The sequence below is a fragment of the Astatotilapia calliptera genome, chromosome 10 (assembly GCF_900246225.1).
Source record: "Astatotilapia calliptera chromosome 10, fAstCal1.2, whole genome shotgun sequence".
Classification (NCBI taxonomy): Eukaryota; Metazoa; Chordata; class Actinopteri; order Cichliformes; family Cichlidae; genus Astatotilapia; species Astatotilapia calliptera.
The window spans coordinates 809,838-825,970 of NC_039311.1; the positions used below are offsets into that span (position 1 = coordinate 809,838).

The window sequence follows — 16,133 nt, forward strand, 5'->3', positions numbered from 1 at the left end:
TGCTAGCAGGCAAGGCATACATGGAACGCCATAACCAAGTGGCCGGCATAGTGTACAGGAACATCTGTGCCGAGTATAACCTGGAAGTCCCGAGGTCAAAATGGGAGATGCCCCCAAGGGTGGTGGAGAATGACCGAGCTAAGATCCTGTGGGACTTCCAGATACAGATGGACAAAATGGTGGTGGCTAACCAACCGGACATAGTGGTGGTAGACAAACAGAAGAAGACGGCCGTAGTGATCGATGTAGTGAATGACAGCAACATCAGGAAGAAGGAACACGAGAACCTTGAGAAGTACCAAGGGCTCAGAGAACAGCTGGAGCAGATGTGGAGGGTGAAGGTAACAGTGGTCCCCGTGGTAATCGGAGCACTCGGTGCTATATATATGAGATAGATGAACATCTTTGGACCCCATAATTTAATTGGATAAAGCCATCTGGCATCTCGTTAGTTCTTAGTACATTTGCCTAATCCATCTGATTGTGGCTGTCACGGTTCTGGGTCCATTGGACCCAGTATTTTGAGTTTATTATGTTTTGGTGTATTTTTGCATTATGGATTGTTTTCTGATGTTCTGGTGCTTTGTTTATTATTATCATTATAGATCTGTTTCTGTTATTCTTGGTGAGGGATCAGTTCTTAGGTTTTGGGTTCTCATTGCAGTTTCTGTTCAGTGTCTAGTCTGTCTCTCAGTGTCATGTCTGCATCTGGTTTAGTAATTCTTGTTTCCTGTCTTATTGTGAAAGTCTTTGTCTTATGTTAGTGTGTGCAGCTTAGCTCCCCCGTCTCGTTAGCCCTGATCTCCCCCAGCTGTGACTCCCTTCTGTTGCCCATTCCCTCATTACTACCCTGTGTATTTAAGCCCTGTGTTTTCCATGCTCGGTGTCGCGTCGTACCCTCAGATCCTGCCTGTGTGTTCCAGTTAGTGTTTTCATGTTTGGTTTCTGTTTTGTTGGTGCCAGCAATAAAGCTGAGGTTTTCAGTTATATTTCCGTCTCAGAGTCCTGCACTTGGATCCACATCTCCACCTCCCCGCACACAGAGCCCTGACAGTGGCAGCAAAACAGGATATATAACAGTGTACTGACAGCCTCATGGAGGGATCATCAGTCTATGAGGACTAATCCTCTTTAGTTATCTCTATCATGACAGTACTAGATGACGTTAGTAAAGTGGTTCAGCAGATCGTGCTGTTACAGAGAGATTATTTTCAGTCTCTTTGGAACTATATAAACGATAACGCACGCACATGACGCTGTAGGTTGAGTTGTTACTACAAAGAACAGCCTATGACTACCTCTACAAGTTTAACTACATCTATTAGTAGTAGTAGTAGTTTTATTGTTACTAATATTATGAGTCGAATATCAAACTGGTTAGTCCCCTTTTAATTTAAACATGCAATGAGCACAGAAACATAAAGCCTTGATGCCCACAGACCAGTTCTACACTTTTTCTAAATAATACAAGAATAATATAATATAGTTCTGACAACAATCAATCAACCACATATACTCTTTTTTTATAAGGGACCAACAATGACACCTCATTTGTATAGGTAAGCATACTTGTTACTCGTGGATCATGAATGGACAAGATAAAATTTTGATATTCACAGAAACAGCATTTTATTGTTCTCTAAAACTGGCAGTGTCATGGCACTGGATCTGTGACCCAGTGTTGATGTGTTTTTGGGTTTTTTCTTATATTCTTTGATTTTGTATCATTTGTGGTTTTGGTTCTTGAATTGTGTGGGCTCATGCAATATTTATAGTTTCTATAATAAAATAAGATAAACCTTTAATAGTCCCACTCGTAGGAAATTTGTTTGGTCATGGCAGAAAGTGGACAGTACGAAGTTAAGAGCAGCAAAAATTAAGAAAAACAAAAGAATAGAAAAAGATAAAATAGAATAACATACTATAAACAAAAAGAAGACATCACTAGAAAAAAATAGAATAAAATACTATGTTGGATCAGAAAAATTGCACTTAATAATATTGCACTTATGGGAAACTAATATTGTTTCTTCCTCAGTCTCAGTGTTAAGCTCGAGTGGCTTCGTCCTCGTCTCCGTACTTGACTTGCTTTTTTTTTATTTTGATAGTCCCGTGTCCTGTGTTAGTGTATTCAATTTTGCTTCCTTCCTGTCTTATTATATCAGATTAGGTCCAGCGGTATTCCCTCCTGTTGTACATTCCCACGTGAGCTGTGCGTTTTTCTGTTAGTTCAATGTTCTCCAGTCATGTCAAGTCTCGTCAGGTCATAAGTTGCCAAGTTGGGAGATCCTTAGTTCTAATTTATCTTCGTTTGTTTCCTTAGTGTTCATGTACTTTGTTTGTAATTTGTTTTGTCAGGTATTGAAGCTGCTGCTCTAAGTTTTTGTCTCAGAGTCCTGCTTTTGGGTCCAACCTCTTCCTGCCACACAGCTCACCGTGACAGAAGAACACGACCTCGCTATGGACCCAGCGGACTAAGCCTTGCTTGAGTGCTACAAAGAAACGATTTTGATCTCCGAGATCTTCAGCCACGCGCTCAAGGCTCCCAATGTGAGGACCATGGGAATTATGGTAAACATGGCCGATGCTCTTCTGAGGAGGAATACCCACCTCTCCCCACGCAAACCAAAGCCCGGACAGTCCTGATCCTCAAGGATAGCCAGAAGGGACCGGTCCCGTCCAACAACCGACCAATAACCTGCCTCAGTACCGCATGGATGCTCCTGTCAGGCATCATAGCGGCTAACATGAACAGGCACATGAGCGGGGCACACAAAGGGATTAGCAAAAATACAAGAGGCGCAAAACACCAGCTACTGGTAGACCGAGCAGCCAGCTGAGACTGCAAGACTAGGCTGACCAACCTGTGCACTGCATGGATTGATTACAAGAAGGCCTATGACTCAAAGTCCCACACCTGAACGAGCCTTCGAGAGGGGCGAGAAGGGAATTATATATAGCCCTGTACCAACGCAGAGCAGCTATCTGAACGCTACTCCAACAGAGGTCGATTATCTTGTTAATAATTTCGCCTCCTCACTACGTACGACTCTGGATAATAATTATTGTGGGTGATTTTAACATCCATGTAGATGCTAAAAATGACAGCCTCAACATGGCATTTAATCTGTTATTAGACTCAATTGGCTTCTCTCAAAATGTAAAAGAACCCACCCACCACTTTAATCACACTCTAGATCTTGTTTTAACATATGGCATAGAAACTGAACATTTAACAGTGTTTCCTGAAAACCCTCTCCTGTCTGATCATTTCCTGATAACATTTACATTTACAATAATTGATTACACAGCAGTGGAGAGTAGACTTTATCAAAGTAGATGTCTTTCTGAAAGCGCTGTAACTAGGTTTAAGAATATAATCCACCCACTGTTATCATCTTCAATGCTCTGTACCAACATAGAGCAGAGCAGCTATCTGAACGCTACCCCAACAGAGGTCGATTATCTTGTTAATAATTTCACCTCCTCACTACGTACGACTCTGGATACTGTAGCTCCAGTGAAAACTAAGGTCTCAAATCAGAAGTACCTGACTCCGTGGTATAATTCTCAAACACGTAGCCTAAAGCAGATGACTCGTAAGCTGGAGAGGAAATGGCGTGTCACAAATCTAGAGGATCATCATTTAGCCTGGAGAAATAGTTTGCTGCTTTATAAGAAAGCCCTCCACAAAGCCAGAACATCTTACTATTTATCACTGATTGAAGAAAATAAGAACAACCCCAGGTTTCTCTTCAGCTCTGTAGCCAGGCTGACAAAAAGTCAGAGCTCTGTTGAGCCAACCATCCCTTTAACGTTAACTAGTAATGACTTCATGAACTTCTTCACAAATAACATTTTTATCATTAGAGGAAAAATTACCAGTAATCATCCCACAGATGTAATATTATCTACAGTTACTCTTAGTACCATTGATGTTAAGTTAGACTCTTGTATAGGAATTTCCTTTACTTATGTATTAATCACATTATTTTGTTGTATGATGCCTTGGTGCCACTGGATTTTAACAAGTCTCACACTCATACAGTAAGACAAATGGTGGGGGTGTAGCAAGGAAGTTGGGGGAAGCAGACGACTCCACAGGAAGACTCTTTTGTCTCTTTGAGGACTCTGCGAGGTAGCAAGGGAGTGTGAACCTTAAGGTGTGAAACAGCTGTGTACTGCCTTTTGTTCCTGGAGAAGGTATTTAACTGAGAGCCATGCTAGGCTCAGACTCTGCTGACCATCTGCCCCGCGGTCATGTAGGCTCTCCACAAGCTGGGTTGTCTGTGCTTTGTGTTTTTTGTTTAAAGAATGTTAGCTACCGCTCACCGCTCGTCTGCAGGCTTTATTTAATGGAAAACTTCCACAACACTCTTTTTCTGCAATTGATCTTTCTGAGTTAACTTCAATAATTACTTCCTCCAAACCATCAACGTGTCTTTTAGACCCCATTCCTACAAAACTGCTCAAAGAAGTCCTGCCATTAATTAATGCTTCGATCTTAAATATGATCAACCTATCTCTAATGATCGGCTATGTACCACAGGCCTTCAAGCTAGCTGTAGTTAAACCTTTACTCAAAAAGCATCTCTAGACCCAGCAGTCTTAGCTAATTATAGGCCAATCTCCAACCTTCCTTTCATATCAAACATCCTTGAAAGAGTAGTTGTCAAACAGCTAACAGATCATCTGCAGAGGAATGGTTTATTTGAAGAGTTTCAGTCAGGTTTCAGAGCTCATCACAGCACAGAAACAGCTGAAAAGCCTAGAAATATGGTATCTAAGCAGATTCTTACTCTGGATGGCATTACCTTGGCCTCCAGTAACGCTGTGAGGAACCTTGTAGTCATTTTTGACCAGGACATGTCCTTCAACGCACATATTAAACAAATATGTAAGACTGCTTTCTTCCATTTGTGCAACATCTCTAAAGTTAGAAATATCCTGTCTCAGAGTGACGCTGAAAAACTAGTTCATGCATTTATTACTTCCAGGCTGGACGACTGTAATTCATTATTATCAGGAAGTCGTAAAAACTCCCTGAAAAGCCTTCAGCTAATCCAAAATGCTGCAGCAAGAGTCCTGACAGGTAGAGCAGGGCGATATGGCCAAAAATATTTATCACGATATATATTTGAAAATTTGCGATAACGATATAACTGACGATATAATTGATCCGAGACAAAATACAACTCCACAACATTACTAGTGCAAAAAGACAACCTTCCATTTATTTTCACTTAAACAAGAAGCTGGTTTTTATGTACATTAAAGCTTTATAAAAATGTAACAGTGCAAATGCAAATTCCTTGCTGAAAGTTTAACCAAAAGGCATTTCCAGCAGAAATGGGCTGACATATCCTGAGCATAACCGTGTATAATATCCACTGAAGTTAAAAAGAGGTGCTTTGCAACATTAAACTGCAGTGTGCAGTACGCATTTTTCGGACCATAAGGTGCACGGGATTATAAGGCACATTAAGCGAAACAAAGCAGTCAGATAAATCAAACTTTATTAAACTCATTCTTCTTGCTTCCTCCACTTCTGTACCATTGATTCATTAATGTTGAATTCTCTGGCAGCTGCTCTATTCCCATGTTGTTGCAGTATATTAATGACTAACCTCGTATTGTGGATGGATTATCTCAGTTGTTCTCCTGACTGAAGTTTGGTCCGTTTACAGCATCCTGTCATGTGATTGCATTTGTCCCTAACCACCAGGAACCCTCACGTTAACTTTTATAAGTGGAAAAGTGTTAGTGTTCGTCCTCCAGCTTCACTGTTTATGTTATGCTAACATAGCTGTGTCACTAGCGATCACGTAGCACATCATTATATACCAGCTAGCCCAACTTCAGTAACCCTACAAACGTCACTGCTGTTTAGTTTCCTGTCTTCATTTATGTTGGAAGTGATAGCAGAGCTGTGCGTTTGAATTTTTTCAGAAATCTCTCAGTCAGAACATGCTATATCATGCTTAGGTAACTAGCGAAGCTAGCGAGCTAACTTCCGCTAGCTTCCTGCTAACTTCTAACTCCGTTAAATGTAATAACTTTTGTTTCCATGGATGCCTGGAAGTTAAACTTTATAGTTACACCTGGTAAAGCAGCAATGCTGATCGTTTTATTAAAGATGAAAGAATTTAGACAGTTTTTAACTCTAAGTGATGCTGCAGTGTTGTTTGACCTGAAGCATATGGAGTTTAGGACCCAGATTACTCCCAGATTTAAGAGCATCTTAGTCCGACAAATAACAACGGCCGCTTGCATGTTCTGCAAAAAAATGTGCTTTGTTGTGTATCTGACGAACAAACACCAAACCAGTTCCACATCACTGAAGTTGCACCATTTTTACAAACCAATTCTGGTTCATCTGTTTCAATCAACAATCGGCCATGTGCGTATGAAAACAAAGGCACTGCGCATGCGCGTTTTACTCCCATTCTATCGCGATATTTCATTTTCCTATCGTTGCCTAACATTATACCGGTATTACCGTGAACGGTATAATGTGGCCTAGCCCTACTGACAGGGACTAGAAAGAGAGAGTAGATTTCTCCTGTTTTGGCTTCCCTTCATTGGCTTCCTGTTAAATCCAGAATTCAAAATCCTGTTCCTCACACAGCCTGGTTCTGGCATCTTCCTGTTAAAAGGGAGTTTTTCCTTCCCATTATCGCCTAAGTGCTTGCTCATAAGGGGCTATATGGTTGTTGGGTTTTTCTCTGTATGTATTATTGTAGGGTCTACCTTACAATATAAAACATTATATAAATAAAATCAAATTGAATTAACATTACAGGGTGCTATATAAAATGCACAAACAACTGAAGGAGGAGCATATGAATCCTGCTTCCAGGTCCAAACTACTCGTGGAGATATCATCTGAATTTCAGGAGCGGGACCACTCCTCCTTCACGCCCCCTCCGGCTTCAGCCTATAAAATCCCCCCTTCTCCAATACCTGCTGTTCTCCCTAGCGAGCTAACTTCCTGCTAACTTCTAACTTTGTTAAATTTAATAAATCCTGTTCTCATGGATACCTGGATGTTAAACTTAATTGTTACACCTGGTAAAGCAGCAACACTGATGATTTTATTACACATGAAAGAATTTAGACAGTTTGTAACTCTCAGTGATGCCACAGTGTTCGTTTGACTTTGGGACCTGAAGGGGAGTTTGGACCTGGAAACGGCTAATGTCGTCAGACTTAAAGACCAGATTGTCACAGACATAGTATAAAAGATTGACATAGCTTCCACAGTTTGGCCAATCAGTGGTGTCACTCAATGAGTCATAAAAGCCTCTCCTTCACGAAAATCAAAATCACCATTTTTGAAACTTTGCAACGAGAGAAATAACTACACAAAGAACAATACGCTGGTCTCTGAGTCTGACAAAAAGCTGTACACAGACCATTGCCTTCACGTGCTCCTTTGTTATAGTGTTGTGTTGCATATAAATTACATCGCAATAACATGTAAAGACTCTGGGCCATTTTGTTATAATGACCCAATGCACACTAGGTGGTATTGAATTGTAATGGAAAATGACGTAGTCGAGTTGAGCTGAGTAGGTACTAGTGGAAAAGGGCTAATTGAAGTCTATGGGAAACAGGCCTCTGTGCTGAACCTGTAAACACTTCCCAGCTGAGTTTACAGGCTGTCTCTCATTTTAGGTCATACTAAATACAACATTACGTTCGCTGTGTAAATTTTGGTCATTTGTGTGTGAGAAAGGAGGGTGCAGGGTGTGTCCAGTTTCTCAGTCAGATGCACCCCTCCCTCATCGCGTCCAATTTCAAAACACCAAGATGCCTGCAGCAAAAACGCTTCATAATGGGTTTTCACAAACCAGTGGATGTCAAGGTAGCTATATCCATTTTCGATACTTTCAGTGGTCAAAGTAACTTATCTAGAAAGCTAAACAACACTTTTTACACTGAGTAGTCATGCCTTTACTTACATACAGTATGGTGCAAATGGTGCAGGTGCTAAAAAATACCCCATGTTCTCCTCAACACATTTGCTCACACTTTGCAGGGTACTTGAATTAAGGTATAGTTCCAGTAAAGCACAACAAATATAGAATTAGCAGCTCAGATTATCACATTCAGCTGAATAGCACACTGATTGTCAAGAGTCAGATTCAGATGACTGATCACCAGAAACTACATCTCCCTACACCTGCTCATGGCTCTCTTAAAAGGGTTTTTATCCCCACACTCAGCATGCTATTGCTGTTAATGCTTCACCGCTCAGCCTTTGTCTGTTTTACTTTCCAACAGGCTTTAGCAGGCAGACACCCTTGTCATAAAAAGGTAATTCACTATCTATAGGGCTGATACAGTGTGTCAGACACTCACCTGCTCTACTGGACAGGTAGAGTTTGGTACAGAAAGACTTTTCTCCCACTTGTCCGCCATGTGGTTGAGTTCCTCTAGCTTTTGCTTGGAGCTTTTCTGTGTGTTTAATAGAGTCACTTCATAGAACCCCTGGATATCTGTGAACATACACATGTTAAATGATGTAGGGGCTGTTGACAGTTGATTGGCTTAAGTGGATGGTAGATATGTCAAATGGTGAATGGGCTGATTCTTATACAGCACTTTTCTACTCTCCCGGAGCACTCAAAGATCTTTACACAGCCTCATTCACCCATTATTCACACCATTAATACAAACAGTTCTTTTTCTAAGTGCTTTCTATCTGACATTCACACACATGGATCCACGTGGATGGATGCATCAGAGAGCAAGTTGAGGTCAACAAACAACCTTTAGTCCGCAGCTTGGACCTTTCTGTCAGAGCTGCAGACTAAAGGTTGTTTTTGGTAGTGTTTGAGTGTTAATAAAATTATCTTTAAAACTGCAAAACCCAGGAAGAAAATGTCCACAGAAAATATGTGGTCTTATCTGACCGGGCAGGTAGCTGCACTTGTGCAAATATATCCTGGTATTTTGCATGAATGTCAGTTTGAGTAACTGCAATACTTTCACTGCATTCTGTAGCTATGAACTGAACATCTGTTAGGTTGTCTTTACAACATATAATATAAAGCATTTGCATTTTGTGACTCAAGTGAACTTTTTAATGTTCGGTTAAAGTGTAAGTAAGTAAAATTGATTTATATAGCACTTTCCACAGATAGAAATCACAATGTGCTTCACAATAAAACAATAAAACCAGAAATATAAATAAAATAATATGAAACAATGAAAAGCTTGTTTGTATAGAAATGTCAGCTGCTTTTCAAAGGAGTCAGTCTAGACAGCGTAAAGACAATGGAAGAGAGTTCCACAGCCTTGGTGCCTGAAAAACCCGATCCCGATGAGTGTTTTTATTTTCAAAGTGCAGGAACATTTTTTGAATGGCCAGCCATGTTTTACTAAAGAATCAAAGCCGTGGCAAGTGATCTGGCACTATGGCCTTTTACATTTACATTTAAATGGATATTAATAAAAAGAATGCATTAGTATTCACAACCAGACACTAAATAATGTTTCTGCCCCAATCATGTAACAATGTTTCCATGCATTTCTGTATTTAGAAATAATAAATCAACTTTTTTAGCCCATTAAGAAATTAATGGACTAAAAACTTTCTAGATGTATATTTTGAAATACACTAAGAACAGTCACAGTTCAATTTTTTATCATTCAAATTAAAGCAGGCTTTTACAGAAGCAGATGAATGCAGGGAAATTTATGCAAATCCCCCAAAGCTCTTGAAATAGTGTGGTGAGTAAATGTGTAAGTCTCTATGAACCAGTTATTATTTGTCACTCAATTATTTTGAGAGAATCAAGATTCAGAAATATACTGTATGTCAACTATGCATGTGTTAGGGTTTGTTAGGGTTTTCAGACATTTAAAGAATGTGTTTTTTGTGTGTACCTCAATGTTAATTCAACAAGTTCTGAGATAAACGCTCTCCTTCATATAATCCAGTGCATTTCAAAACTATCCACTGTTACCATGGTAACAGAACATTGTAACATGTTATTCATTTAACCTCCTAAGACCCGAACTCTTCCACGGCAGCATTTTTAATTTCCTTTTGGGCTGATTGGGACCTGATAAATGTAAAAACAAAGAATTACGTGATTTTTTATTTTTACCTAATTTTTGTTCTAAGAAAAATGAGAGCCACATCTGAGGATATTCGTTTAAAATTTTGATAGAACAGTAGCAGTATAATGTCCTCGTAAGTGGATATCAGACCCTTGTGGAGCAACATTGAGTATTTTGGTCTAAATAACCCAAAATGTGATGTCCCCATATGTGGACGCCAGGTCCTAGTAGGTTAAAAAAGCAACCACAGCCTCAGTTTTACCAAAAGTAGCAAAAATAACTCACACATGCAGTGAAACCTCCCGGTTCTCCCCTCATGTTGCAGCACTGCTGTCTCATGAAACAGTGTTGCTGTGCTGCGAGAGGACCAGATGCCAAGCTAACAGCATGCCTAATCCTCAGACACAGAAGCTCCCTGTTCTCTTCAATACAATGACCTTACACCCCACATAGCTGATTTCTAATTCAGCTCTCATCTGAATAATGCTCATAACGCATTTAGCAGTTATTTTCAACTCTCCCGTTAATGCTCAAACCTACATTTTTTCAAATGGCTAAGTGTAAAAATTGCATCACTAAATGACTGGCACAAGACTGTCTAAGAGTTATTTAAAATGGAAAAGATTACCATCTCTAACAGATTTCAAACAAATTTGTTGAGATTTGGGATAAATGGAAACATTACATTTTGTCAAGACGATCTATATGGTTGTGATGATGAATTGGTTCTTGTGGGGGGAGTTGGCAGACAGTACCAGAAGAAGATGCTTTAAGTGCATGTGATTATGCATAGCAGATGTTGACAGATGTTTTATATCTCTGCCTCTGCTGATTTGACTTTTTGCAAACATTACATATTACTTTGGTTTTGTCTGCAGCACTGAGTGTAAAATGCTTCCACACAGAACTTGAGTTTTTTGGCCGGTGGAGGACCAAGAGGTGCTCAGCAGCAGCTACACTCTTCTCTATTTGGTTGCCCAAATCCATGTGGGGAGTTTCAGCTAAGTTAATGAGTAATGGGAAGCTATGCTAAGGTTAACTAGCCTACATCTTGCTGTCTGCAAAAGACAGAGTAACTTAAATGTACCACATAACTCCAACAAGTGCATACAATTTGACACAACTACACAAGCATTGTTTTAACCTTTTTAACCAAGCGTTAACATTACTCTGTCAACAGCCTATTGTCTAAATGACCAAGCTAACAGAGCTCCGTAAACAGAGCGAACATGAGAGACCCGACTGCAGACGTCAATAACGCAGCGTAATGGAAAAATCTCCCGATCTTCGCAAAAGTTATAAACTGCCTCCGGAACCCAGTTAAGGTACAAAAAAAATCTATTCAACAAAAATAATGATGCAGTTCAGTCTTTTTTGGCTCAGCCGAGCCTCTCTGCAGCCAGCTGTGTCAGTCACGTCACTCACTCATCCATGCTCAAATTTTTTTACGTGCGCTCAGAATAGTGGCACAAAAATAACGCCATACATTTGCCGTTAGTAATTTCATAATTCTAGGAATCGTCTAGTTTGCTGACACTGATCATGTTGGCACTCTGCTTGCATTACAACAACGGTCATTTTTAAATGTTTTTTTATCGTGATGTGTCTGTTTACTGGCCCTGGTTTAAGCGGAGCTGGATTAAGGGCTTCTGTGGGCGACATGACAAAAAATACACATTTTGCATAACAATATGATTTTTTGTTGGCATCAGAGACTGAAAGTAACAAAGTACAAATACTTCATTACTTAAGTAGAATTTTCCGGTATCTGTACTTTACCGCTGTACTTTTTTGTGCCTACTTTATACTTCTGCTTCTTACATTTTAGCACGAGTATCTGCACTTTGTACTCCCTACATTTTCAAATCAGGGTCATTACACTATACCCCCCCCCCCCCCCCCCCCCCCCCGCTGCTTTGCAAGATTACTTTAAACTTTTGTACAGTACAAAATACTGTACTTCTTACTTCCACTTGAGTAAAAAGTTGAGTGAATACTTCTACTTTTAGTCGAGTATTTTTAAACAGTGGTATCTAAACTTTAGTAAGGATTGTGTGGACTTTTGACACCTCTGGTTGGCATTTAGTGGTCAGTTTAAAACGCATTTGTTTTTTGCTTGTTATCGAACAAATTCACTTCACTACTTTTCACCTTCAGTAACATCAATGCACATCGTTCCATTCACTGCATATTGCACTTTATTCATGTCTTTCATTCCACCTGCATCAACATTGAAAAGTTCGTCAGAAAGCGATTTATATATTTATAAATACTAATATTCTCTATTCTATGCTCTACTGCTTTTTTATTGCCCAGATTTGAGTTAGCCTTTGTTAAATTGTCTGTTATATGTCAATAGATATGTATGTTACAAAAAACAGAGTGTCTGGTAAATTATGTTTTTTTTAAAGAATTGTCTCCCCAAATCTTTTACATGCCAGAGGATGTTACAATGGGTGGTGCCTGTGTAAACTGTAACTGTATTCAATAAAAAGGCTGCATGGTAGGCTGTTTATTTGAAGGAAACAGGTGAGGAGCGTTCAGCTCCAAGATCCTGGTTCCGACCAGCCTCCCTTGCTAGCAAATAAAATCGATCAATTGCTGTTCGTCTTGCTTCCTTAACGGGAATAAGTTTCTAAACCAGCAGGGCCTGTGGAGGCGCAGACCCAACATAAAGTTATAAATATGCACTTCTTTTCAGCACTTCTGCAGTCTCTTTGTTGACTTACAAGTTGCTTTTCACATTGTACAGTTCAGTGCATTCATCAGCTAGAAAAAAGTGTGTTTTCATTAAATATATTTTTATTTCCTATTCACCACATTTCTTGACAGCTCTAGTGATCCATACCATTTTGCCTTTATTATTGAGGATGGCTTGGATGTTTTTGTTAACACGTGCAATCTGATTGTTGGATAAACTGATTACATTCTATACAACTACTTTGAACTTACATGTGGGGGTTTTTCTCTCTTACAGACAAAATGATATGCTCATCATACATCATACGGCGTGGGGATATGGCAAGGCATTTATTGTCATGTCAGCATTCTTCAATGACAAGTCAGCCACCACTATCAGGACTACTGCAATCTCCGAGGAGCCCCGCCTCCCTCCCGCTGCACTCTCCGAGGAGCCCCGCCTCCGTCCCGCTGCACTCTCCAAGTATGCCGTTATTTTTGTGCCACTATTCTGAGCGCACGTAAAAAAAAGTTTGCAGGTGCAAGTGTTGTATTTTGAGGAGAAATTTATTTTGAGCCAAGAAAAGCTGAATTTGAGTGAACAAAATTCATTGCTGCGTGCAAAAACTGTATTTCAGTGTTTGCTATTATCCACACACACAACAGCAGCCCCTCTCGCTCAGTTTTTGCATTTGCGCTCACTCGCAATGTGTTGCTCGCGCTGTCAACATTTCTGCCCGTGCGTGCTCAACTCTTTCTGTACACCATTATATTTGTGCCACAAAACCAGCCAATCACAGACTTGCAAAAAAATCTGATTGGCTGTTCTGGTCTCCAATCAGCTCGAAATGATGAAATGCAATATCCCAGAATGCATTTCGTCCAAAACTCAAACGAGGCAGTGGCGGAGGACCACAGAGTGGCGGAGTTTGAAATATTACTCTGTCTGGGTCACAAAATAAACTTTTAAGATATTTTCATGCGAGAATGTTTCTGTGTAAACTTCTAATACCTGCTCGATTTATCAAGACATCACATATTTGCATAAGTGCTCTAACGTTTTCGGAGATGCCTGTTAGTAGTGCCTTTTCACTGTGCAATACTTTTTGTTAATATCCAACTGTGTAATAGACTCACAATACTTGAAATGTGCCGTTCCCTTGTATTCTTATTCCTATTTATTCTATTTATCCCTTTTGTATACTCTGTATTTATATATGTGTATATAGAGTATATTTCTGCTCACATTCTGCAACTTCTGTCGGTACATGGCAGCCTCGCTTCTGTCAGTCTGCTCCAGGGCAGCTGTGGCTACAACTGTAGCTGCCTCCACCAGTGTGTGAATGTGAGAGTGAATGGGTGGATGACTGGGTGTGTAAAGCGCTTTGGGGTCCCTAGGGGGGGACTAGTAAAAGCGCTATACAAATACAGGCCATTTACCATTTACCATTACTGTGCTACTGGAAACTGAATTTCCCGGACGAACCCACCCGAGGGATAAATAAAGTTTCATCTAATCTAATGTAATCTATAGGGCAGTACAGGGCTTTGTATCGACCACTCCGCTGTGATATAATGAGCGGTCACGGTCACGTGGCTTTCCGTTGTCCCGGAGGTCCACCCATTTGTAGTAGTTGGGCAACAGAAGATGCCCGGGACAGTTCAGCCATAACTTTAAACTTCTTCTGCTCATACATGCCTGGGTACGATCTTGTAACCCTAAAGTGGACGCGCAACGAGATATCATAGCGTGGCTCGTTCATCATAGTTTAAACCCCTTGTTTTGCACAAAGGAATACGGCCTCCCGTCTGCAGCTAAACACCCCAATAGCTGTAATAGCTTTAGCCCGGTCGGATTGGGCAGCAAAGGGCTGCTTAAATACCGCAAACTCCTCCACTTGGACCGCTAGCGCTGGCCATAACCATCGCTTGACAGACCCACCACGCCACCATACACATACTTTTTTTTCTTTTTCGAATCTTCGGATCACATGCGTGCCGAACCGTGGAGTGGGATCGATTCAGATTTCGGATCAACCGTGATCCGTTGCACCACTAGTAATGCGTAAATAGTTATATCAAAATAAGACACACAACTACAACACAGGAAAAGATCCAGGGAAACCGACTTAACGATAAAAACCCTGAAAACCATACATTTCACACCCGAGCCTCAACTCTTGCAGCCCGGTACCAAAAAACTCATGGTACCGGTCCGTGGCCCGGGGGTTGGGAACCGCTGCTGTACAGGAGACACGGCACGAGATTGATTGACAATGGTCTACAGCAATTAGAATGCAGAACACAATGCGCTGTAAAAAAGAAATCCGCGAAACAGCGAGTTCGCGAAAGGTGAACTGTGTTATAGCAAGGGACCACTGTACAATAATTTCCAGTAGCACTGCTGATATATGAAATGGTGAGTTTTGAGGTTGTCTTCAAACAAGTGCATTGTACCAGAAAAAGGTGTTTGAAGGATTAAAAATGTAAAAAGTAATAGATATTTTATATTTATGAAAAAACCTATATGCAGAAAAAGTAGCAAAAGAACATCAAACATGGACACTGTGTATAGTGACCCCCTATGAGCAAGCACTTTGGCACCAGTGGGAAGGAAAAACTCCCTTTTAACAGGAAGAAACCTCCGGCAGAACCAGGCTCAGGGAGGGGCGGGGCCATCTGCTGCGACCGGTTGGGGTGAGAGAAGGAAGACAGGATAAAGACATGCTGTGGAAGAGAGACAGAGGTTAATAACAGATATGATTCAATGCAGAGAGGTCTGTTAACACATAGTGAGTGAGAAAGGTGACTGGAAAGGAAAAACTCAATGCATCATGGGAATCCCCCGGCAGCCTATGTCTATTGCAGCATAACTAAGGGAGGATTCAGGGTCACCTGGTCCAGCCCTAACTATATGCTTTAGCAAAAAGGAAAGTTTGAAGCCTAATCTTAAAAGTAGAGATAGTGTCTGTCTCCCGAATCCAAACTGGAAGCTGGTTCCACAGAAGAGGGGCCTGAAAACTGAAGGCTCTCCCTCCCATTCTACTTTTAAATACTCTAGGAACAACAAGTAGGCCTGCAGAGCGAGAGCGAAGTGCTCTAATAGGGTGATATGGTACTACAAGGTCATTAAGATAAGATGGGGCCTGATTATTTAAGACCTTGTATGTGAGGAGCAGGATTTTGAATTCAATTCTGGATTTAACAGGAAGCCAAAACAGGCGAAATATGCTCTCTCTTTCTAGTTCCTGTCAGGACTCTTGCTGCAGCATTTTGGATTAACTGAAGGCTTTTCAGGGAGTTTTTTGGACATCCTGATAATAATGAATTACAGTCGTCCAGCCTGGAAGTAATAAATGCATGAACTAGTTTTTCAGCGTCAC

General features: G+C 40.6%; 1 protein-coding gene across 13 annotated transcripts in view; it reads right to left on the minus strand.

The window, feature by feature from the left end:
* LOC113030572 (disks large homolog 2-like) overlaps positions 1-16,133 on the minus strand; it is a 175,923-nt gene that overhangs the window by 126,704 nt on the left and 33,086 nt on the right. For 9 of the 13 annotated variants that reach the window (XM_026182128.1, XM_026182129.1, XM_026182133.1 and 6 more), the window contains one exon: positions 8,365-8,501. The exons of 3 other annotated variants lie outside the window; for them this stretch is intronic. In XM_026182128.1, coding sequence (XP_026037913.1) covers positions 8,365-8,501 — 137 coding nt within the window. Of the gene's footprint in view, positions 1-8,364; positions 8,502-10,356; positions 11,074-16,133 lie in introns of those variants that run through there. One more of the 13 variants, XM_026182135.1, reaches the window with a different exon arrangement.